Source organism: Urocitellus parryii, chromosome 12 (genome assembly GCF_045843805.1).
Source record: "Urocitellus parryii isolate mUroPar1 chromosome 12, mUroPar1.hap1, whole genome shotgun sequence".
NCBI classification, from domain to species: domain Eukaryota; kingdom Metazoa; phylum Chordata; class Mammalia; order Rodentia; family Sciuridae; genus Urocitellus; species Urocitellus parryii.
The window spans coordinates 87,273,884-87,299,825 of NC_135542.1; the positions used below are offsets into that span (position 1 = coordinate 87,273,884).

General features: G+C 35.7%; 1 protein-coding gene across 1 annotated transcript; it reads right to left on the bottom strand.

Annotated features, from left to right (window-relative positions):
• Nucleotides 1-24,683: 24,683 nt before the first annotated feature.
• On the bottom strand, nt 24,684-25,609 carry Fbxo48 (F-box protein 48). Its single transcript, XM_026387160.1, has 2 exons — nt 25,304-25,609; nt 24,684-24,845 (listed from the first exon to the last, which is right to left on the bottom strand). The coding sequence occupies exons 1-2, from the start codon at nt 25,607-25,609 to the stop codon at nt 24,684-24,686; spliced, it is 468 nt and encodes a 155-aa protein (XP_026242945.1).
• Between the last annotated feature and the right edge of the window lie 333 nt (nt 25,610-25,942).

Below are 25,942 nucleotides of genomic sequence, written 5' to 3' on the forward strand. Positions count from 1 at the left end.
AAATTTTACTTTCTAGTGTATCTTCATTTTTTTCTGATTAAAAAAATATCACTGACAGTGTTTTAAAAGTGGAAGATAAAGACATGTATGAAGAAGAGACTAATTAATGTTTCACCACATTCTTAGGGTTTGCTACTAGAAGAACAGAACCATGATTGTAAGAGTCCTCAGAAGTTTAAACTCTACCAGGACATTATCCCTGAGAAGCAGTTTAGCTATAGAGTAGCTCTTTCCTGCAGCCAGTTCCTCAACATATCTTCTGTTTATCAGCAAAATGGGTATTTAAATAATAGTGCTTAGGGTTAATAAAAGGATGACATCAAAATTTATGTAAATAACTTAAGAAACTTCCTGGCACATAATGAATGGTCAAAAATTACTATGGTTATATATTAGGATTGTATCAAGGTAAGGAAGCTTTAAGCAAGGCAAACTTTTAATACAATATAACAGCTGTCCCTGCTTGTAGGTCTTTGGGCCACTTCAGGTATAGACTATTGTCTTGAAAGTGCTCACCAGCCAGGAGAGTTTAGGGGAAGAACACTGAAGTACTGCAGGGACAAGATACAGCCCTGACTGGAAGTTGATGGTCAAGGAATGGAAGCCAAAGTCTAGGCAAAGGGGAACAAGACATGGAGACTTTGATGTGGATAATTAGAAGCAATAGGGCATAAGCCAGGTCCTGGGATGGAAGACTGTTCTCCTGGCACATGAATAAAGTGGCCACAGTGGCAGAGATGGAGGTTATGCATTGTGCCAACAGCATTGACTCCCACTTTCCAAGGCTTATCTAACTACTGCCACTTTTGAATGTCCAACCTGTCAGCAATGAAGACCAATGCTGAGCATCCAGAATGGCACCATTCTTCAAGGAAACCAACTAGCCACTTGGCAAGTTGACTATATTCCACTCTGAAAGGGCAAATGATTTCTTATCACAGGAATAAATGCTGATTCCAGGTATGGATTTCCCTTTCCTGTCCATAGAGTGCCAGCATCACTACCAATGGCTAACAGAGAGCTTACCTATAGACACAGATTTCACACAATACAGCATCCAATCACAGATACATTCCAGGCAGCAGGAGGAGATAGGAAGTAGACCTTCATTCTATGACTAGCATATCTCAATTACCTTTTCTCCTTCTTGAACTTCTCCTTACTCCATCAACTACCAAGTTCTTAATAAAATGTTGAAGCCATCCTTCTTTTTTCTGTCTCCACACTTTTGTGTTAAGATCTGAACCCCATAATTTCTTGCCTGAACTATTTCAAGAGCCTGGTTTTTCTGCCCCATGATTAGGCTGTAATCTACACACTTATTTAACTCTAAACTTCTCCACATAGGATGAAGAACACTTGTCTATTAAAAAAGAATCAATTCTGGATTCTCTTTTCATTTGATCCAAGTATTCAAGATTCAGAAGTTCTGCCTGCTTCCTGGGATAATGTCCAATTGTGAGGGATATGTGTGATGCTGGTGGAACATCACAGCAGGTGGGGAGAGGTTTTGGTCTAAACAGATATTTTAAGGAAACTTTTCTATATATATATCAAACAATGTCCTTATATCTTACCCTCATATACTTTCTGTTAGTTAACTTTTTAAATTAATTCCAATGCTTCAGCTTTGGCTCAACTGAACCCAGAAGTCCTTTCTGCAACCAATATAATCTTTCATAAGTATTTCTAAAATGAACATTAAGAGATTATTACTATTACTATTACTATAATTTTTGAGGCTGGGTTCTGCCCATTTCTCTGCAGAGGCTAAAAGAGCGTAAGTGTAAAAATTGTCTGGAATAAAAAGTACATCTGATCTCTTTCATATTACTATCTTAAATGGATTAATCACATTATCTTGGATTAAAAAAAACAGCCCCCAGAGAGTAACTACTGTACAAGTAGCTACAATACAACACCATTTATGCAAAATTTAAAATCAGGCAAAATTTATGAATGTTTATTAAAATCAGAAGTGGTTACTTTTAGGGGCTGTGATATTTGACATAATAAGAAACATGTATTTGGTCTTCATTCTTGGTTTCTGGTACAGGACTCCTAAAACCTTGAACCTTTTGAGTGACAGGGGTAAGAAGAGTGTCCTTCATTATTCATAGTAATATCCTTTCAACCATAACTGAATTTATGCTACTGAGATGATTTTTGGAGGATGTGGGATGGTTATCTGAGGAACCAGTCATGTGGTTAGAGTTGGAACTTTCAGTTCTTCTCCATCTTCAAGAGTAGAGAAGCAGGAGATTGAGTTCACTCACCACTGGCTAATGCCTTCTTAAAAAATACTAAATGATGTGGTTTGGAGAACTTTCTAGTTGGGGATGCAGGGAGGTGCTGAGAGGGTGATACATGCAGAGAGGGCAGCCCCTCTCTCATATCTTCCCCTATGCATCTCTTTATTTGCCTGTTTTTTAGTGATATCCTTTATAAACAAACAAACAGGTAATTATAAGGACAGTGCTTTCCTGAGTTCTGCAAAACATTCCAGCAAATTATCAAACATAAGGAGGAAATTGTGGGAACCCCCCAGAGTCAAAGTCCATATCACGAATTGGAATTTGTAACTGGTGTCTTAAATGACCCCAGACTTGTGAGCATAGTGAGCCCTTAAATTACAGGATCTGCACTAACTTCGGATAGCTGATGTTGTAAATGAATTGTAGGATATCCAGTATATGTCTGAAGAATTGCTTAATGTGTGGGGAAGTCCTGAAGTATCAAGAGTGAGTGAATTTTTTTTTTTCATTTTGGGGGTTGTAGTGCAGGAGCTGGGAATTTGCATGAGGGAATCTTATAGGATTCTAGAATGGTCTTTATGTATTAATATGTGAATACACTTAAAATTAGTGTATTTTTTTACATTTTCTTATATATATTCTTTATATAAAATTATCATATTGGTTTCCTATTACTGTTATAACAAATTACCACAAATTTAATGGCTTAAAAGAACACATATTTATTATCTTATAGTTCTGGAGGGTTTTTTTTTTTTTTTGGACAAAGGATTGAACCCAGGGCTTTGTACATGCTAGGCAATTATTCTACTACTGAGCTACATCCCCAGCCCAAGTCTGAAATAGGTCTCAAGGTGTGGACAGGCTGCATTTCTTAATGGACCTCTAGGGAAGAACCCATTTCTATACCTTTTTGAGCTTCTAGAGGCTGCCTACATTCCTTCCATTTCATAGTCAGAAATAGCCAGTTGAAAACATCTGTCTGGTTCTAAGTCTTCTAGCTCCTTTATCCCCACTTAAGAACACTTGTGATTAACTGTGGGCCCACCTGAATATCCAGGATAATCTCCCTATTTAAATCTACAAAGTAGGTACACAAAAGTCCTTTCCCTGCTCTGGTAAAAAGAAAATCCTTTTATTTCCCCACTAATTTTACGTATTCATTTAACCTTTCAACAGCTTGCTATTGATTGCCTCCTCTCAGCAAGGTTGAGAAAACAAAAGAAAAGTGAATCACTAACAGGCCCACTTAATGACAGGGAGACCTTCTGAGAAATCCATCTGTAAGTGACTTTGTCGTTGTATGAACATTACACAATGTACCTATACAAACTGAGATGGCTACTAGGTCACAAGGCAATATAATGTATGGGACCATTGTTATATATGAGGTCCATTGCTGACAAAAACATCATTATTTGGCAAACAACTATATGAGCTCTAAGCAAATCGACTTCCCTTCTGTTGTTCCCAAGCAGGTAAAAGACTAGGTTAGATTTTCATTATAAGGAAGGCAAAAAAATAGAGCACATTCAAATTGTAACACTTTCTTGTTACTTGTACATTTTACCCACACTCATTTGACTATCATTATACATTCATGCATCTGTTCTAGTCATGCTCCCTCTAGACATGTTTTCTTAGGACCTGCTGTTTTGTCAGAAATTGGAAAATACCTTCATGAACAATTCTCTCATTCTTTCCATCCCCTCTTCATTTACATTTGCCTATGAAATTCTTATCTTTGACAAATAAATCAACTAAGTTACAAATGTCCCCTTGTTTGGCTTGATTTATATTTTCTGAAGTCACACTGAAACAAAGGTGCCAGTGATGCTTTTCCAAAGTCCATGGTCTCTGTGCATATGGAATGCACATGTGAGGGTGTGTTGTTTATCTCCTCCAGGCCATCTGGCTACCTGCAGGATGGCCACAAATGCTACTTGGTCACGTGTACTCTCTTTCAAAGCCTAAGGGCTTTATAATACTGAAATGTCTAAAATCAATAAGAGTTTTAAAATGAAGCCAAAAAAAAATAAAATGAGATATACAACTTTAGGTGTGTGTGTGATTAACATAGACAAATTAAAATTTAAAATGGAAGAACATTTGTTTTATTTTTTGAGTAATGATGGGTCGAATCCAAGGCCTCATCATGCAAGGGAAGTGCTCTACCATTGAGCCACATTCCCAACCCCCTAAAATGGAAGAAAATTTGAAGTATATAGACATTATCATTAGCATGCAAAAAAATTTATACAGTACGAATATTTTAAATTCATTAAAGAAGAAGTTGGAAACTTCAGAAAGTTGTCACTGGAGATTCTTTAGAGAATAGGAAAAAAAGGAAAGTATCTATGCTCCTGTTATAGTGAGTACTAATTCTGGACTTGTTACAAAACTTAAATTTTAAGACAGAATATTTTGCAAAGATATAATATATACAAGTGCTTATCACAGAGTCACCAGGAATACTCTATCCTTAAAATTTTAAAAATGGAAAATACTATGGATGTATACTATAAACTAAATATGCCTCCAGTGCTTAATTCCCAGACAGTTCTATTCTCTGTTTATAGATTGGCTGCACAATTGCTGGGATAGCAATGGAATGAATTAGTTGCGCAAAATGTTCAAGAGGTTTTTTGAAATTTTAATTTTTTAAAAATCCAACTTGTTTTGTCATGAAAAAAAATCCCTGTTTTAGATAACCAGCAAAATTGAGCTAACGATGTGGTCTTATAATTGACATTTTAGTTTATCACAATTTAAATATATCCTCCTATGTGAGCATTCACAGGTGGTTACATAAACATATTATGTAATCTACTTATTCCTAGTGAAATTGTGTCTCAGGGATACTCAACTGACAAATAATAATCTAACCTACTTTGCTACAGTGAAGTCAGATTCCAAAAATAGAAATCATGGTATGAAGTATAAATGTGAAGCTAAGGACTAAATTTCAAAAAGTTCTCTGATTCCTAACTTTATGAAAATGAGCTTAGACTATTCTTTTCACCATCTAACTTGATAGTGTGGAAAAATTCCTATAAATAAAAGTACTATACTGAAGTACAACAAAATCATAAAAAATAACTTTATGGCTATTTTGGAAGAGCAGAATTTTATAAATATCTTGGATTGGTTAACCCAGATGTAAAAACCAATGTGCAAAGATTGTATCCATATTTGGAAACACCTATATTCATAATCAGCTGTTTCCATTATGATCAAAATAAATATCTATTCTACATAAAGCATTTAAAGCTAAATTATGTTGCAAACAATAACAAGAAATACAAGACCTGACAGTTACATATTAGCAAGAAAGAATGTGTGAGGTTTTAGTTCCAAATTAAAAAAGTAGCAAATCAAAAAAGGAAATGCAATTTAACACTAAAGTGTTATTATGCCTTTACAAGTTCAGATCACCTCCCTCAGCCTTGGGAGAGCTTTGAATCTGTTACAGAAGCTAGGTGAGAGTCAGAATAAGGTAATATTTCATTATTGACATTCTTTACACTGGCAACCAGACAATAGGCTTAAAATCCAGTTATGATAAGAGAGAGAGGGCCTATTCCTTTTTAGGCCTGGAAACTCAGACCATAGAGCTACTATAAAGAAGATATTCCTTCTGCTGGGATGCCTGAGTGTTGGAGTTAGAGCACAGAGAAGGTGGGGGTGATGGAAACACACCTATTCAATTTCTGAGGTTGTGGGAGAGTCAGGAAGAAAGAATCAGGAGGGATAGGAGAGAAGAATTAGATAAAAGGAAGCAGAGTAAATTTTCTTGCTCATTTTGAGTTCATGAAGGAGGCTATATAGAGGCTCCCTGCCCATGTGAGATGAGCTGGCACAGCCAGGAAGAGAGTAGCTCTAATATAGCCTCCTAGCCTCTGTTTCATATTGGAAGCTAGAGGGTTTACCATCATGTCTACTATTGGTGGGAATAGATTGCGTCACAGCAGCTACTGGAGGGAGATTGCCTAGTTATGAAACTGCAGTGTCTTGGAAGAGATTTGGGTCCACAGCAAGCCACCACTAAGGGTAGGCCTGATCAGCATGAGAACTCTCTCCCATTCACCACTGCTGTGCCCCAGAGAAGAGGCCACACTTACATCAGATGTAAGTCAGCAGCAGATGCCAGCAGAAAGTCCAGGGACAGATCAGTCAACTGTGCTTCAGAAGGTAGCCTAAGACACTGTCGCCTAAGATAAAACGGTCAAACAACAGATGTTGCATGAGTTTTTCTGGCACAAAATCATGTGAGTCCTTCTGCCCCCAGGTGCCATTTTGAATGGAAGTAGGCAAGAAGGCAGTGGCAATACAAGAATTTTCCTCAAAGGCATGATATTTATAATGCTTTGTTACTGGATTTTATCAAAGGTTTGAAAGGAATTGAATATTAAATCTCCTTTTCTCTGCGAAAACCCAGAGGTTAGGCCTTAGGAAGAATGCCTGATAACTTATATCAACTAACATTCCTTTCCTATGCATGTTTAAGTTGCGTAAGATAACCTATCATGATATTCAGGATAACTATTGATATTTATATTTTTCAATTTATGTACCAGTTCCTTTTCAAAATAAAATTTCCAAAGTTATACAAATGTGTATGAGATTATATGCTTATGCCACAGTTCAGTAAAAATAAGGCAAATTTGGTATGTCTTTCATCAGGTGAATTTTCTTACAGTCAGCCCACTTCATTCCTCCTACAGTGCTGCCTTGACACCTGAAGGCATTTGGAGTTTATGCATTTTTGTATTTAAAGAATCAAATGACTCTTCAGGATACAGAGGGAGGAGAGAAAAAGAAAAGTCACAAACTAAACTAATAAACCTCTCAATTCTTGTACTTCTCACATGCATCCCATGTGGGATATGAAATTTGGGTTTCCTTTGTGTGAAATGTGCTAGCTGAGAAATACAGCAAAAAAATCACACGACACGGAAATAATTTTGAAAAATGAGGGTGGGACGGCCCTGCGAACTTTAGGGGTCCTGCTTTCACACTGGAAGTAGAGAGAGAGCAGCCTGTGTTTTCTTTATTTATACAAGGGGGCTTCAAAGGATTTCAACGGAATGTTCTTTTGCCAAATAAGGTAGGAGGTGGGCTGTCCAAGTCTAATGGGTAATGCCCAAGTCCGGAGCTACAGAGCAGCCTCTCTAGCAGAGTGAAGACTGAGCTCATGTGTTTGCGTAAGAAGCCACAAAATGACTTGTAATGCCAGACCACAATCTCCTTGGCTCCAAGGCTGAGTAGAGGTTATTCAGATAGCTCAGGGTTGGCCCTCCACAAACACCAAAAGGATGTTTTAAGTCATTAAAAAAGATGGACATGGATCTACTTAAAAAAATATGCAGAAGTAGCTTGTGAAAAATTTGTCTGCCTCATTCTGTGGGCGATTGTAGAAGGCTAAACAGGATATAGTTCTTCAAAAAATTAAGCTTGAGTGTTACTTTAAGTGTATTCCCTCTTCTTTCTTTTCTCCTCTTATTTCTTTCTTCTTTTGTTTCAGTAAACTAGTGCCAGATCCAGTGCACATGACAAGCATGATGGCACCCCTGGGTGATACATTAGGGAAGGGGACAAGAAAAAACAAGTAGATACACATAGCAAAATAATTGCAGAGTGTAGAGTGTCCTCCCTATGAAGGCAAAGGGGATGAAATGAGGAATCATAAGGGCTCCAGTGGGAAATCTGCTTGGATCTAGCAGGCAAGGAAGCTTTGCTGAGGAAATGATACTTGAGCTAAGACTTGAAAGTAGATGATCCATTTGACACAAGTTTCTCAGAAACTTTCTTGGCTTTAAAACTCAAAGTCCTGCATCTATGGAATCCTCGTAGTCCCAGGCAAATCAAGATGGCTAGTCACCCTATTTGAAAGATTAGAAAGAGACAGCATTGCAAATGGGGGGGGGGGCTAGTACCCCAGAAAGAGAGGATGGCATATTCAAATGCTGTAAGTGGGAGAATTTGGTGTAGTTGAATTCCCAGTCTAGAAGGATAGGATGAGCAAGGGGATGCAAGGACAAGATGAACCAAAAGACAGGCAGGGACCAAGTCACACAGCTGGAGGCTCCAATTAATTTGAGGTACACTGGAAAGCTATTGATGGGTTTTATGTAGGAGTGACATGATCTGATAATTTAAAAGATCATGTTGGTTTCTGGATGGAAAATGGATAGAAGGGTCAAGATTGGAAGCAAAGATGGAATGACATGATACTAACCCAAGAAAGTAGTGACATTTTTGAGAAGGGTTAAATGTAGGACACATTTTGGAGGTACAATGGACAGAAATTGCATGGCTATCTTGTGTTGTCTAGTTTAGTCTGTGGGCTACACAGTTGACTATAGTGGGGAAAACTGAAGGAAGAAGAGGTACTTTATGCCTAAATCTTCATCCTTCATGTAAACTAGTTATATATGAAAGGCCATTAGTTTTAGAACAATGTAACTCCTTGAAAAGAGACACTCATTCCAGTGCTATTTCAAACATGCTGCCTGCCTGCATAAGGAGAAAGCTCAGAGCCCTGGGAAGGGGTAGTCATTCTTGAGTCTCAGGCATAACCAGTTATGTCAATTAACATTTAGACAACCAGTGGACATTTCTTCTTCAAGAAAAACAGTGAAGGAGATGAATAATGTGCTAAGCAGAGTCATCAAGGCAAGGGCATAGATTAAAAAAAAAAAAAAAAGCAAGGATCTAATGGACTTCAGCACAGCTATGCTACTTCTTGACACATAAATCCTGTCCACCATTACAGTGTGGGAGAAAAGAAGAAGGAGGTGGAAAATAAGAAGAAAATATTGTAAAAGACATTGTGGACAAAAGAAAACATAATTTATAAGGAAAATATATGAACAGAAATTCAAAAGAATAAAAAGGGAACTGTAAAAAATAGGAATTGAGATGAGAATGACTAAAAATTAAGTAATGGATTTGCTTAGAAGTAGAAAATAAATAGGGACATGACTAAAAATTTAAATAAATAGAGATTAAGGTTAAAAATTTGGGTTAAATTTAAAAGAAGGTAAAAAAGATTCAATATACAAGTCAAGAGCAGACAAAGTGAAAAGTAAAAACTCCAAAGTCCAACCTTAGAAAGCTTAAATCATCACAAAGCTAAGCTAAGCTGAAGGATAAACATAGAGAACAAAAATAGAGAGGCGACAAAAGACTAAAGGAGGAAGTGCATAAAATTAAAATGTTAAAATTTGCTAAAATTTAACTCTAAATCCCCAAGCATTTATGGAATGAAGGTCTGGAAAGACAAGCTGCCATTATTTAAAAAGAAATAAAGCTGTCAAGCTAAGTGGCTTACTAAAAGTGATCTCTGGGTTGGGCTCTCCATTTGAGCTTCTTAAGGGCAAGGCTGGCCTGAAGTGCCAGGCTCTGAGATCTCTGATATGTCTTTTTAATGCCAGTAGCAGTCCTACTGGTTAGCAGCAAGGAATCATCCTGGAGCATCAATACTAACCAGAGTTGACACTGTTTCTATTGCCATATCTTTGTTTCTATTTGTCACTGCATAAACCTATGCAATACAGAAAATACCAGAGGGGAAATGATTGTTGAGTGTGAAAATATTGCTAATGACTTCTGCTAATTTAGTGACTAGAGACATACTCCAGGATGAGACTGGCAGGGAAAATAGCACAATCACTCAAAAGTGTTTTCTTTTGGAACAGTGCTCTCCCTCTTCATTATGGAACACTCCTAAAGCCAAGCAAGATTAAAACAAAACAAACCTAACAACAACAAAAACAACCCTCTTGTGAGGCAGAATAGCTGAAACAATTTTAAAAAGAACAAATTTGGAAGACTCATCTTGCCCCATTTAAAACCTAAGACAGTGGAGTACTGGCATAAGGATAGACATACAGATCAATGGAATAGACTTAAGAATCTAGAAATGAACCCCACACATCTATTGGTCAATTGAGTTAATTTTTTATTTAATTTTTTTTGTAATTGCATATGGACAGAATGCCTTTATTTTGTTTACTTTTATGTAGTACTGAGGATCAAACCCAGTGCCTCATAATTGTGAGGCAAGTGTTTTGCCACTGAGCTATAGCCCCCGCCCTGGTTAATTGGTTTTTGACAAGGATAGTAAGACCATTCAATGGGGAAAGAATCTTTTTTTCCAATAAGTTGTGTTTGGGACAAAAAAATCCTATCAAACACCATATACAAAAATTTCTTGGAATGAAATGAAATGAAATGTCCAGAACAGGCAAATCTATAGAACATCAGCAGTGAGTGAGGTGATGGAACGGTGGGGCATGTGGAGATCGGGTATGATTGCTAATTCTCATGACAGTTCTAATAGTAGGATACGTTTGTTATCTTCATTTTACAGATGGAAATCTGAGGCACAGATAATTTAACCACATAGTTAATAAGGGGAAGTTGCAGGAATGCAATTCTTCTAAGGGTTATTGGGAGGAGAGCTTCTACATAGTAAGCACTCATCTCAGAGTTGCTATTATCATCTATGGCTATTAATCCTGAATGATGACTTTTGAACTACAAATATATGATTCTTTAGGCAGGGACAGGAAAGTAGAAACTAAAACTAAGAGTGAGATAAAATTATGTTTTATAGTTGGGCACATTTTGCTTTCCATTTTGAGAAGTAGATATTAGTGTGTGTGTGTGTGTGTAAACTTACCTGTGATAACTTTTTTATTTTTATTTTTGTACTGGGCATCTAATGCAAGGGTGTGACTTACCACTAAGTCACATCCCCAGCCCTTTTAATTTTTTTTTTTTATTTTTGAGGCAGGGTCTATCAAAATTGCTTAGGGCCTAAGTTGCTGAGGCTGACCTTGAATTTATGATCTTCTTACCTCAGCCTCCTGAGTCTCTTGGATTATAGGTGTATGCCATCACGCCCAGAGATAAATTTATTTTTAAATGAAATGGAATCTTGCACATGAATATTGATTACCTTGTTCAGTTCTCCCAAGGTCCCTGGCTTCTTCTGTCATATATATAAGTTTCAAAGGGAAAGAATAAAAACATAATTTTACAAGTGCTTCTACCTTTAGGTGAATTATTTTTATAATCCATATCATATATGAGATAAGAATTTATTTATAATGTTGGTAAGTATGAGAAATTTCTTTGTACTTAAAGACTGTTAAACCAAAAACGCTTGATTCTAGGCCCTTAGAACCAATGACATCAAAGCTGACATCTGTTAAGTCAATGAAATTAACTCACCGTTATAGCCCAACTTCATAGAACTAAAGAATCAGTGGAGATAGTGGGCTGAAGTTTTAGGCACCCATGGAATACGAAATAATACCCCTGTGGAAAAATAACTGCACAGAAAAATGACAGATTTTTTTTTGTGTGTGTGTGTGGGGGGAGGGTTATTAATTGTACCTTTGGAGATTAAAATAGAAAACTACTGGGTAGCTAGGCCAGGACTGAAGGGTGTAGTGGGATGAGAAATATCTCCATTGGTGTATTATGTCCCCTAGCATCTTAAATTTATAGCAGTAGTGGCTGTTTTTCATTTTGGGGGGTCATAACCCTGTGTTCTCTTCAAAAAAAAAAAAGACCCCACCCCACTATCAGTACAACCCTGCCACGTTGGATGGGCAAAACTGGTTTCAAGTATGTGATCTGGACAAATCTTGACTTCTGAAATTTTTCATCAGCAAACATGGCTGGAGGGAGGAACTCAAGTGCTTTCTTTGCATGGGTTTCAATAGAAATATTGCTCCCTCTGCTGGCAGGTGGTTAGCATTTACCACATCTCAAGGATGATGTGGAAAAAAGGGTCTTTCTCCTCCACCCACAAGCAATTTGACCTTGTTCAAGTTGCTTTACTTCTATTAATCTCCATTTTTGTATCTTTAAAATTTTAAAAACTGCCTTTCAAAATGTCATTAAGACTATCTGATTTATAAACAAACACATAAAAGATATTTAATGGGAGATACTGTCATTGTAAATTATGGGGAAGAAAGCTAGCCTATTTAAGTTTGTTAAGGTTATAAAATATGATATTCAGTATTATTTATTTTCTGAGTTTGAGAAACTTGTGTGTGCACTGTGTTAACCAAGAATCTACTATTATGAAGCATGTAGTAATAATGTAATATTTGTGAAGTTATTGATAATTCTCAAGAAATCTATAACTTAAGTCACAGATGCCCAAAAGCCTTTTTATAAAATTCCATACACATTCTTAATAAAAGTATTAGAGAAAATAGAAGTTAATAAATATCCCCTTAATATGAAAGTTGATAGGGGTGTACTTTTTAGAAAAAAACCTACCATATCCAAGTCAATAAACAAACTACAAACAGGAAGAAATATAACTGCAACATATATCATAAAGAATCTCCTTAATTTACAAAGAACTCAAAATTGAGAAAAAAACAGAGACTCATACACACCAAAACCCACAAGGGTTCCTTAAACATATTAACTTTATTCATGGCAAGAGAAACATGATGGAAAAGTTCTTTCAATTTTACTGAACATCTGAAAAAGTTCATGGTAAATCATTGGGGAAAAACTAAGATTACAACTTCTTACTATCAGGTTGGTTTGCAATCAGAGCTTGAAGATACACTTTTCCATGATCAATGGAGGGAATTTGAATTTGGCAGGATATTAGATGAAAGATAAATTTCTTTTTATGGTGTTATGGTAATAGGAAGGTGTTTATGTCCTTAAGAAATATATGCTTTGATATTCAGGGCTGAATTGCCAGGAGGTCTGTAATCCTTCTTTTAAATACTTCTACTCAAAGAAGTGTATAAGTGATGGTGGTGGTGGTGTGTGTGCACTTGTGTATCTGTGAAATGCAGATTACTAGTGGTTCTTTATGAGAGTGATTTTTTTTTTCCCCAAGGACAGTTGGCAAAGTCCAGAGATAATTTTGGTTGCTCTGGGAGGACATGCTACTGGAAAGCAGTTGGGGTTGCTGCTTGACATTCTATAATGTTCAGAACAACCCCACAAACAAAGAATTATCCAGTCCAAAATGTCAGTAGGTGAAAGTTTAGAAGTTGGACATAGATAAGAATGAAGCCAATATGGCTAAAGTCAACAATTGTATATCAGGTGATTATACTGTCATGTTTTAAATAAAACATTTAGGGGAAAAGCAAGTGTAAAAAGAGTAAAAGGAGTCTAAGAGAAAAAAAACTTCACTCTAAAACAACAGGGAAAACAGTGATAAAAACAGTCTTTTTTTTTTTTTTAATTTTCTTCTTCTTTTTAAAACAGTGAGAATATAGAAATTGTGCCCAGTCTATTCCCTAGGTGGTGGCAACAACAACAACAACAACAAAAACAGCCACAGCAAAGTTGAGAGATTTTCAAATGTAATTTTTAGAATGTTTCTTTTAAAATTTTATGTATTTTCTACCAGGCTTCCACTGTATAATGATCAGATTGTATCATTTTGTCATATTAAAACTAAATCAAAATGAGTAAACTGGGAAACCATTAGCTGGTTCCTTCCCTGAGGGCTCAGAAGACTTATAACTGAAAAATAGGCCTCAAAAATAGTTATTAAAATTTTTTTCCTTGACAAATTAATTTTTATTATAACACAGTAAATCGGCATGGTTTGTAAAACTCTGGGTTTATCTTATTTTAGCATTCATCCTGACCCAACTGGGCAAGGACTAGAAGGTACTGGAAAATGCAGAATGAGTTTACTAAAAAAGTGGGGTTTATTTATGGAAGAAATGGATACAAAGATGCTGATCTCTTATCAGTAATGTGACAGCAGGCCTTGCTTTGCTAATTACCTTTTTAATCTTAGCCTCTGCTGTTTTTCAGTTCTTTTTCTTCCTTTCTCAGGGTTATTTTATTGTGAAGAACAATAATAAAATGGATTGATATCTCTAAGTACTTTTCCACTGTATATTTCATCCCTAGTACTTATTTTCCTGTAGCCTTCCATCTGTGAGTTTTGTGGGGAAGGTGGATACAGATAAACATGGAGTCAGAGCTCAGATTTTAATTTCTAAAGACTTAAACCAAAACCCCCAAACCAAACACACACACACACACACACACACAAAAAAAAAAAAAAAAAACCAACCAAAAAACAAAAAACAAAAAACCACCCCACAAAAACAAAAAAACAAAAGCAGAGTAGAAACAGAAGAGTTCAGTCAGTCAGGCTACAAATGCAAAGATCCCAGGCATTTGAAAAAAGAAGAGGATCTCCTTAATTGCAAATAATTCATATTGAATAATGTAGGACATATATTTATTTAATTAATTATCAACAAATAGGAAATAGGAAAAAGATAAAATATGTCCAAAATCAGCATTCACACCTAGAGATTGAGATGTTTGCCAGATGAAAGAAAGAAGACAGATGGTCACAGGAGAATAAAGGAGGGTTATCTGAGGCATCTCTGGAAGGGTCCAGTTAGAAACCTCCAGACACATTTGAGGATTTCATGGCAGACTTCTGTTCCACATTTCTCCAGGAACTTGGGAGAAGGAAGACCTATACCAGTGCATCAAACTGGAAATTGGGTATTTTGTGATGTGTTTAGGCAGAATGGGTCTGAGGAGGGAAGGAGTTACTTTACAAAGTCACCACTTGGTCAGCTCCCATCTTCTGTTCCCTGAGGAATGTGGAGTTGGTGGGGGATGGGACACATTCTAAGATTTAATCTTGTCCCTGAAAAGTGCTCCTGCTATTTTTGTGTTAATTCAACGTCAGCACATTACTTGATCTTTGGGGGTTAGAATTGCCAGGTAAAATACAGATGTCCAGTTAAATGTGAATTTTGGATTTAAAAAAAGGAAAAACTTTTTAGTATAAATATGTCCCATACAACATTTGGGACATACTCATACAGACAAAATGATTTGTGGCTGACCTGAAATTCCTGTATTTAATTGATAAACCTGTCCACCCTATTTGGAATTCTTCTCTCCTTTTTTTCCTTCATTTCCTAGCATTTAGGAAGAGCAAGCAGCTTAAGTCACAGCACACTATCAGGAGTGAGGATGCTGTTTCCCATTCCAAATAGCCTTTCTGCACAGGCCTCTTTCCACTTTGGACAACAGTCTCTTCTCTCATTGTACCTTTTGTCTCTGTCATTTGCAATCTGTTGTCAGCACAATTAGTGCTCAGGGAATGGCAGGTGGGAAGCCCCAGAGGGTTCTCTCACAGTTGTCTCTGGGCTACCGCAAATCTCACTGATATTGCCATTGCTGAAAAGACCCTGTAGCCCTCTCATGAACCATGGGAACTTTTTGAGATACCCTCAGTGTCCCACTAAACTGAGGGAAATTTGAGAGCTACCTTTCTCTCTCCATGCCCTTTGGAACTCTAACATGAGTGTATCAAACCTTTATATTTGTTCCATAATCTCTAAATCCTTTTTTCTTAAAATTGTTTTTTTCTGTATGTGCTTTGGCCTAAGCATTTTTCTATTGTTCTATTTCTCAATTCACAAATGCTCTTTTTACAGTGTTCTAATCTGCTATCATACTTATATTATTTTGTTATTGTAGTTTTCAGTTGTAGTATTTCCATTTAGTTCTTTTTAATTCTCTAGTTTTCTGGCAAAAGTCTCCATTTTAATCTACTTCATTTTTCCCTCCATTTGCATGGGCATACTAGTCATAGTTATTTTTAAATTGTATATAGGCAATTTATAAACTCTACTAGTCTTTAAAAATTTTTTTTTAATTTGTTTTAATTAGTTACACATGACAGTACAATGATCTTGACATATCATACATTTGAATCAGATGGGGTATAATTTCTCATTTTTCTGAGTGTACAGGTTGCAGAATCACATTGGTCATACAGTCACGTATATACATACAGCAATAATAATGTCTATTTTATTCTGCTGTCCTTCCTTTCCCCCCTTCCCCCCCCCATCACTTCGCTCTACCCAATCTAATGTAACACACTTCTTTTTTTTTTCCTCACATCATCATACATGTATTCTGTATAACGATGAGGGTCTCCTTCCATCTTCCGTGTAATTCCCCTTCTCCCTCCCTTTCCCTCCTACCCCTCTTCCCTATTTAGTGGTAATCTTCTTCTCAGGCTCTTCCTCCCTACCCCATTTTGAGTCACCCCTTTATATCAGAGAAGACATTCGGCATTTTAAACTCCACTATTCTTGAGACTTGGTTCTATGGCCTGGTTTTTGCTCATCTTATTTTTAATGATTTAGTACTATCTTTGAGCATGCCTGATATTTTTTATAAATTTAATGTATACATTGCATATGGAAAACTAGAGACTCTAGGCCACATCATCTTCTTTGAGAGGATTCACCCTGTCCTCTGCTAGGCAGTGGGTTTTATTTAATCGAATCAAATCAGGGATCCAGTCAAATTGAGGATAGAGCCCTTTGAATGGAGTCCCCTAGGGGTTCTAACTGAAAACCTAGGTTGTTCACTAGATCCCTTGCCTCTACTGGATTTTCAATTGTAATCATTGTGTCTTCAGTATTGTGAGACTGCAAAATCTCTATTTTGTTTCTCACGGGTTTAGCTCTTTAGCTTTCAATCCTGTAGAGACTGAGAACTTAGCAAATGTCTTGGAAGAAACCAGTCATGTGTCAGGTAATGTCTACAAAGTACTTAGCACACAGTTAGCCACAGGAGAGTATCTAGAAAGGGATTATTAAAAAAGAAGCTGTGATTCTATGGACAAAAGTCTCTGAAGTGGAAAAATTTGGTTACTGCCTTAATCCAATGTCAGACTACCATCTCCTATAGTACAATTAGATGTTACATACTTCTTAGGTGATGAAATAAGAAGTATATTATATTGCCTTTGTAGTCTAACTGCTAAATATATTTTACCTGAATCAAGTCATGAAGAATCAGATGAATCAATTACAGAATATTCTATGAGATAATCAACTTCAGTTCTTAAAAAAATGTTAACATTTCGAAAAACAAAACCAAAGGCAGGAAGATGATTCTGGTTAAAAGGGATTAATGAGACAAAAACAAAACAAAACAAACAATAAATCCAACCTAACCCAACCAAAACAAAATAAAAAACTCTACATACATATATAAATCTTGTTTGAATCTGTAAGACATTTTGAGGGCCACTGGTGAACTTAAAATGAACTCTAAATCATATGATATTGACACTAAAACTTTCAGATGTGTAAATGATATTACATACAGAAAACTATATTCAAGAGATGACATGCTGAAGTACTTGGGGGTAAAATATTATCATGCCTACAATTTACTTTCAAATGTTTTAACAAAAATAAATATTAAATAAAACAAATGTAGAAACCTGTTAGCAGGGCTGGGGATGTGGCTCAAGCGGTAGCACACTTGCCTGGCATGCGCGAGGTGCTGGGTTCGATCCTCAGCACTACATAAAAATAAAATAAAGATGTTGTGTCCACCGAAAACTATAAAATAAATATTAAAAAATTCTCTCTCTCTCTGTCTTTAAAAAAAAAAAAAGAAACATGTTAGCAGCTGTTATATCTAACAATGGACATCATTACCCAAAGTACATGTATGAAGACACAAATGGTGTGAATATACTTTTTGTACAGAGATATGAAAAACTGTGCTCCATATGTGTAATATGATGGATATTGTTTGTCATATATTTTTACTTTTCTGTGGGTTTAAAATTTTTCAGAACAAAAACTTGTAGGAACATTCTTGACTTTTCCATTTGTTTTTCTTTCTCTTTCTTTTCCTTTTTTTCTTTTTGGTACTGGAGACTGAACCCAGGGGTGTTTTACCATTGAGCTACATTCCCAGACCTTTTTATTTTTTATTTTGAGACAGGGCCTTGCTAAATTGCTGAGGCTGGCCTCAAACTTGTGATCCTCTGCCTTCCACCTCCTCCAGAGTTGCTGGGGTTATAGACAGGCCCTACCAGCTTGGCTTTTCCATCTAAATTATTAGATACTCTTAGTTTTTAAATTCATTCAGTAAACATTTATTGGGAACCTACTATGTATTATATACTCTTACAGGTGCTGAGGAGTGGGAATGAACTAGATTTATAAGATCATTCTCTTTCAGGTTTCTTACCATAATATAGAGTAAGATGACCCCCACATAAGCATAGTGCTTTGCAGAGAGGAGGCACCCAATAAATTTTGGTTATTATAATTAATTAACTTTGCCCGTTGTTGATTTAATTTTATCCATTTGACATTTCTGGCTTTCCAACTCAAATCCAGATAAAAATACATCATTTCCCATCTTATGTATTTTTCTCAAAATTTCCTGATGTTACTACTCATTTTTGTTAATATTAGAGCATATGACGTCTTGGAGAAAAGATGATATAAAATCAAAGCAAAGATGAAATTAAAATGATTAGGAATGTTATATAATTCAAATTAGGTTTTCAAATATGAAAGTATCCTAAGGTCTAAAGTTTATAAAGATTTTATTGATAATTATGTCCTGGTCTAAGATTGGGTCATAAATTAGAAGAAATTTAAGAAAAGTTTCTAACCTAATGAAAGAGGCAGAAGACCTGTATAATGAAAACTACAGAACACTAAAGAAAGAAATCAAAGAAGACCTTAGAAGATGGAAAGATCTACCTTGCTCTTGGATAGGCAGAATTAATATTGTCAAAATGACCATACTACCAAAAGTACTATACAGATTTAATGCAATTCCAATCAAAATCCCAATGGCATTCCTCATAAAAATAGAAAAAGCAATCATGAAATTCATCTGGAAAAATAAGAGATCTAGAATAGCTAAAGCAATCCTTAGCAAGAACAGTGAAGCTGGTGGCATCACTATACCAGACTTTAAACTATACTATAGAGCAATAGTTAACAAAAACAGGATGGTATTGGCACTAAATAGACTGGTAGACCAATGGAACAGAATAGAGAACACAGAGACTAACCCCCATAATTACAGTTATCTTATATTAGACAAAGGCGCCAAAAACATACATTGGAGAAAAGATAGCCTCTTCAACAAATAGTGCTAGGAAAACTGGAAATCCATAGGCAACAAAATGAAATTAAACCCCCATTTCTCACCATGCACAAAACTCAAAATGGATCAAGGACCTAGGAATTAAACCAGAGACCCTGCATCTAATTAGAAGAAAAAGTAGGGCCAAGTCTCCATCATGTCAGATTAGGCCCCTCCTTCCTTAATAAGACTTCTATAGCGCAAGAAATAAAATTAAGATCAATAAATGGGATGAATTCAAACTAAAAAGCTTCTTCTCAGCAAAAGAAAAAATCAATGAGGTGAATAGAGAGCCTACAGCTTGGGAGCAAATTTTTACCACTTGCACATCAAATAGAGCACTAATCTCTAGGGTATATAAAGAACTCAAAAAGCTAAACATCAAAAAAAAAAAAACACCAAATAATCCAATCAATTAATGGGCCAAGGAACTGAACAGACACTTCTCAGAAGATGATATATAATCAATCAAGTAATATATGAAAAAATGTTCAACATCTCTAGCAATTAGAGAAATGCAAATCAAAACTAAGATTTCATCTTGCTTCAGTCTGAATGGCAATTACCAAGAATACAAGCAACAATAAGTGTTGGTGAGGATGTGAGGGAAAAGGTACACTCATACATTGCTGGTGGACTGCAAATTGGTGCAGCCAATATGGAAAGCAGTATGGAGATTCCTTGGAAAACTGGGAATAGAACCACCATTTGATCCAGCTATCCCACTCCTCGGCTTATACCCAAAGGACTTAAAAACAGCATACTACAGGGACATAGCCACATCGATGTTTACAGCTGCACAATTCACAATGGCTAAATTGTGGAACCAGACTAGATACCCTTCAGTAGATGAATGGATAAAGAAAATGTGGTATACACAATGGAATATTATTCAGCAATAAAAGAGAATAAAATCATGGCATTTGCAGGTAAATGGATGAAGTTAGAGAATATATTGCTGAGTGAAGTTAGCCAATCCCCAAAAACCAAATGCCAAATGGTTTCTCTGATATATAAGGAGGCTGATTCATAGTGAGGTTGGGAGAGGGAGCATGGGAGGATTAGACAAACTCTAGATAGAGTAAAGGGGTGAGAGGAAAAGGGAGTGTGCATGGGGGTAGAAAATACAGTGGAATGATATGGACATCATTACCCTAAGTACATGTATGAAGACACAAATGGTGTGAATATACTTTTTGTACAGAGATATGAAAAATTGTGCTCCATATGTGTAATATGAATTGTAATGCATCTGCTGTCATATTAAAAAAATAAAATACTGGGCTGGGGTTGTGGCTCAGAGGCAGAGCACTTGCCTCACACATGTGAGGGACTGGGTTCAATCAGCACCACATAAAAACAACAAAATAAAGATATTGTGTGCATGTATGACTAAAATAATATTAAAAAATAAAATACTGAATCTTTAACTGTAAAAATAAAAAACACTCGAAATTCCTTAACACTCTTTCCAATAATCTTACTTCTTTTACACACTGGGTAAACTTAACACATGACTTTATCTATGAGTACGAGTGCGCCTTCCTTGCATTCTGCTCCACCCACTCACATTCTCAGATGCTAATGGCTTGCTCTGATAAATGCAGGGTTTAAGTCCATAACATACAACTAATCAACAAGTTCCAAAGTTTTCCTTTTGGTATAAACTGTGATCATAGCTTATAACTTATTATACGAATTGTTTTAATGCAATAGTAGTATAAAAACCAAACTAAAGTTTATTCATTTAACTTGCAAAGTAATACATAAAATCGATTGAGGTGACCCAGTAACATAAAATGATAAGTGGTACTTTTGAGGCTCAGTTTATTTTCAAGTGTTTATTAAAAAAATAACAAAACACTTCTACTTTTCTCTTACATCTTTATAGAAGAATAGAACACTTATTCCTTTGGTAGCATTAATATCAAACATCTCCTATGTCTTGAGCATTGTACTTGCAATTCAATGCAATCTTGTCCATTAACAATATAGTAAATTTGTTACTATAACAATGTAGATTTTAAATTACTTACAATAAAGAATTTTATTATTTTGAATAGAATTAAAATAAATAAACTATAGAAATAATTTAACAAATCTATGGAGTACTACCTTGTGGAATACAAAAGAATAAATTAAAAATGGTCCCTGCCATTAAGAATCACAGTCTAAAGAGACAGAAAAAGAAAATATAAAATTTAGTACAGTATGACAGCTTTGAGTGTGGTATAAACAAAGAAATACAGAAGCCTTAAAAGGGTCACTTAAAAAAAAAAAAAAAAAAAAAGGGTCACTTAATCCAGAATGGTAGTAGGTAGGACGGTTTCCAGGCTAAGGTGATGAGTTCTACAAAAGATTTTGCCAAGAAAAGAATTCATGGAGGATGAAAGGAAGAAGTTTATAGATATATCAAACAGCCTGTGCAAAAGGCAGAAAATCTAGGGAATTTACATGTTCAGAGAACTGCATAGCTTGATGTCACTGAACTGAAAAGTTATGGGATGGAATAGTGATGTGATAAGAGGCTAGATACAGGTCAGACCACATCATTAGAAACTGTACAAACTTTGCCAGGGAATTTTGACCTTTACCTGAATGCATCAAAGTATTTAAGTTAGGTCATATTATAATTTGGGGACTTAGAAAGATTATACTGGTGAGGAAAGAACTGGAGGCAGGTACACCAGTTAAGAGGTTATTAAAGTAATCCCAACTTCAGATAAGGATCAGAATTAAGTAATGAAGCAGAGATAAATATGGTGAAGGATTGAAATGCCTAGTATTAGGATGATAATATCACTAAACCTTGACTTCTGCTTGAACATGGTGAATGTTGGAGAAGAGTAAAATATGGTAACTACTGAACAAAGCCCATCATTCACTGAGGTCTGGGCTGAAGAACAATTATTTCTGCGAGAGAATGAGTTCTGATTCAGGTGTCTGGAGCCTATCTGTGTCCTGGGTGTGAACATCATCAGCACCAATGATGGCCATAGTTGATGCTGGAGGAGTGGGTGGGATTATCTAGGATGTTCCTTAAGAAACATCAACATGTAGTAAGTAGCAGAAAGAAAGTAAGTCTTTGAAAGAAGACTGAAAAGACTGGTTAGAATAAGCAAAGAAAAAATCCAAGAGGTTCTAGCCCCAAACCTAGAAGTTATAAGAACTGAATGTTTATGGGTGTCAAATACTTGAACAACCAAAATGCATTCAATGAATTCATCAATTAAGTCATTTGTAACTTGGATAGTTTTAATCATGTGGAGTGAAGGTCAGTTTACAGCAGATTGAGCAATGAATGACTGATGAGGAAGTAAGAGTCAAAGAAGTGTTTTCAGGACATAAAATTAGAAGCACTATGGACAAATCAAGGTTTGATATCTTAAAAACAGACTTACGTAAACCACAACTATCACCCCCTAGACAAATAGACAAAGGAAATTACATCAGGTAAGGATTTTAGTGCAAAGGCTGAAACTCAATTTGTGTTAGTTTAGGTAAGCAGACAGGGAATGACTAAAACCAGGGTCCCAGATGCAAATACACCTCTCCTGTTTCTCTTTCCTGTTGTCTCCATATTCTCTTATGATAATCTGTTTTTGTGTGGCAGGGGACCATTTCAACAGTAAAGAGGAAATGGATTTTCTCCTCTGACTCATGGAAGAGCGTGGTTTGGGTTATGTTTCTATCCCTAGACTCACACAGAGGTAGGGGAGACAGGACACTGTAAATAATAGCATGGGGAAGAAGTGAGAAGGACAATTTCCCTAATTAGGGTGATCTCTATTAATAGAGGAAGGCAATAGATGGTGAAAGGGTTGGGCAAAGACAAGAGTTCACATCCATTACAAAAGATGATACTACTATATGTGTCCATATGCTATTGTACACAGATGCTATTCATAAAATGCTTTAAAGCTTTAATTTTTCCAATAATTTCAAAGTGCTTTCTTATTATCTCTTATTAAATAAAATTAGTAGGGTCTCTTCCTTTCCAATTACATGGGCAGAAGAGAAGACTGCTGGGTCTAGGAATTATGCTCTATGAATAGCATAAGTTGTGGAGAAGACATAGGAAGAGACAGGTTAGCAGTGGCAATCAAAGAATGATTGAACTAATATGCAAATGTTACAGAGAGGTGGTCTTCAGTTCAATGAGGACAAACTGATATTGATCAGAGTTATCCTAGCATACAATAGGACTGTTCTGTCACATAGTGGGGATCCTATAAGAAGTATTTGAACTTGGGTTTGCTGACTGACAGGGTTTGAAGGAGGAAATTATTGTACAGCCCTGGAAACTGAACTGCCTGATTTTCAAGGCCTTTTCCAACTCTAAAAAGATAAGTAGAAGATTATCACTTATTTTCTGCTTGATCCAACAATGGCAATTTGTATAGAGTGTATAGGCTTCTTTCTTATAGTTGCCTACTGGTTGAATTCTAGTTTTCTGGATTCTTATTTTTGTGCCATAGAGAACACTTAAAGAAGAAAACCCCACACCAACTAAAATGTTTTGTAAATACTTTTTAACATGGTGGTGACCCGATTCATAATGAACACTATGATGGAATATTATATCATCTGCTCTTGCAAAAAAGAGAAATAAAAGTTGAAATAAAGGTTCTTTGAAAGTTGTAAACTTTAACAAAGTCAAGTGTCAAGGATTCTTTAGAATAATTTAGATTTTCTTTTAAATATGGAGAAAACAAAAAGGAGCTGAAAGTCCTTTGTCTTTATACCAATGAATAATACACTAGATGGTGCTCTAAGGCCATCAGAAGTTTTACTAGACTATATATTATATAGCAGTTCTGATGGTATTTGTGCTTTGGAAACTTTCCACACATTTTCAGCCACTGAGAATAACCTCAGGTTTGTAGGAAAGTAATGGAAATCTTAATCTGATGAGCTTTAGCCCTAAAATCAGATTGATTTTAAACTAAACCATAGGTTTAACATTTAACAATTTGATAATTCAATTTGATTCCACTGGAATGGAAAATTTAAAGTTATTGAAATGTGAGTTTATTATTCATTTAAATATATTGCTATTATTTTCATGTAGTCCTCCAACAAGTTTATTTATGTCTATTGTTTAAGTTAGTTTTTCCAAGTTGCTTCCTAAATTTTTGAATTATCATTAAACAGAAAACACAAATACCAATCAAACTCTTATCATTTAAAGTCTTACTAAATACCAACACAAATACATTAAACAATACATTTGAAATCATTCTATCAGTATATTATTTCTTACATAAAATAGTTCATGATTTTTTCACATTACAATAAAAGCAAAAAATATTTTTTACTAAAGTGTAAAACAAAAATAAAGTTTTACTTTTAAATGTTAAATATTAAAAAGGTATATAAAAAATATCAACAGAACTTTTATAAGTACAGACATTTTGAAATGTCAAAGTCACAAGATCTGACTGTACTTTTTTCTACTTATCTTTCCAGTTCTGCTTCTAGAATTTCTCCCCATGTATCTGCATCCATCGGGCACATAATTTTTTCTGGGAGGCTAATGGGAGAACGTATGTTGCTGTATCTGCCACTTAGCCATTCATGCTTTACTTTACTCTTCTGGTAATTCCTCAGAAGTATTACCTGAAAGGGGTAAACCATCATCGTTCAAAAAGAATGTAGGAAGTGGTTGGTTAGTGAATTTGTTCAAACTAGAGAAGCTGACTCACAGGGCTGAGAATATTAGGTTCTTACATTGATATACATGTTAATACATTCATGTGTATGCACATGAATGTGTGCATGTGTTTATGTATATGTGTGTACACAGAGACTGAGCCACAGAGTTTACTGGACATTTTGGATAAGGAGACTGAAATGGCTAACAGGAAAGTTCCTGAATTTAGGAGCTGAAAATATGAAAGGGTGGGAGATAGTGTGGAGTCAGTGTATTTAGCAGGAAAATAATAATAACTCAACTTTAACTCATTTCCCCAAATCCTCACACTCTGTACATTATTCTGCATATGTAATCCTACCATTTCCAAACCTACCACCATAATACTGTCAAAAGCACTGTGAACAGGAAAGGGTAAACTTACCCTCCAGGAATAACCATTTTCTAGGTCGTCATCTATTTCTCTTTGGCACACAGCTCTTACAGTCAAGCAGTGGGGCTTCCATAAAGAGTCACTGTTTCTTATTGTGTAATTCCAGCTCCTACATGTCACAGAAGCTCTGCACAAACTCTGAATGTCCAGCTGACTGAAAATTTTAAAAGTGACTTCTAGAGGCAGCAGTTCAACAAAGTTATTTTGACTCTCGTTTATTGCCTTCTCAGCATCCACAGAGTTCAATTCTATGTCAGAAACTCTCAAATTATTGTTTCTCTTGGAATTTTTCTGCATAGCGTGATGTTTTATTAAATTATCTTCATTTGTAACCTAAAAGGCAAAGTTTAAACATATTCAGTCTCTTCAGATAAGACTACAAATCCTACTCAGAATGAGATAACTTTTGGGGTATGATTAAAGAATGTTAACTCTTCTTTACTTAAGCTTCTCAATCTGTAAAATAGGGCCAATGCTGCTTTTCATGTGGTTCACAAAGATTGACAGGGATAATTTATAAAATAGCCTCACATCTGAATCACACATGGGAGGCACTCAACATTTTGGTTACCTTCTTTATGGAATATTTTTAATAATGGGGTTGTTTCTAAATGTTTTGTTTTGTTTGTT

Coding starts and splice junctions, on each gene's coding strand:
- Fbxo48 (XM_026387160.1), bottom strand. CDS start 25,609: ATGCAGAAAAATTCCAAGAGAAACAATAATTTGAGAGTTTCTGACATA. Junction 24,846..25,303: donor AAAATGGTTATTCCTGGAGG/GTAAGTTTACCC, acceptor TACCCCTTTCAG/GTAATACTTCTGAGGAATTA.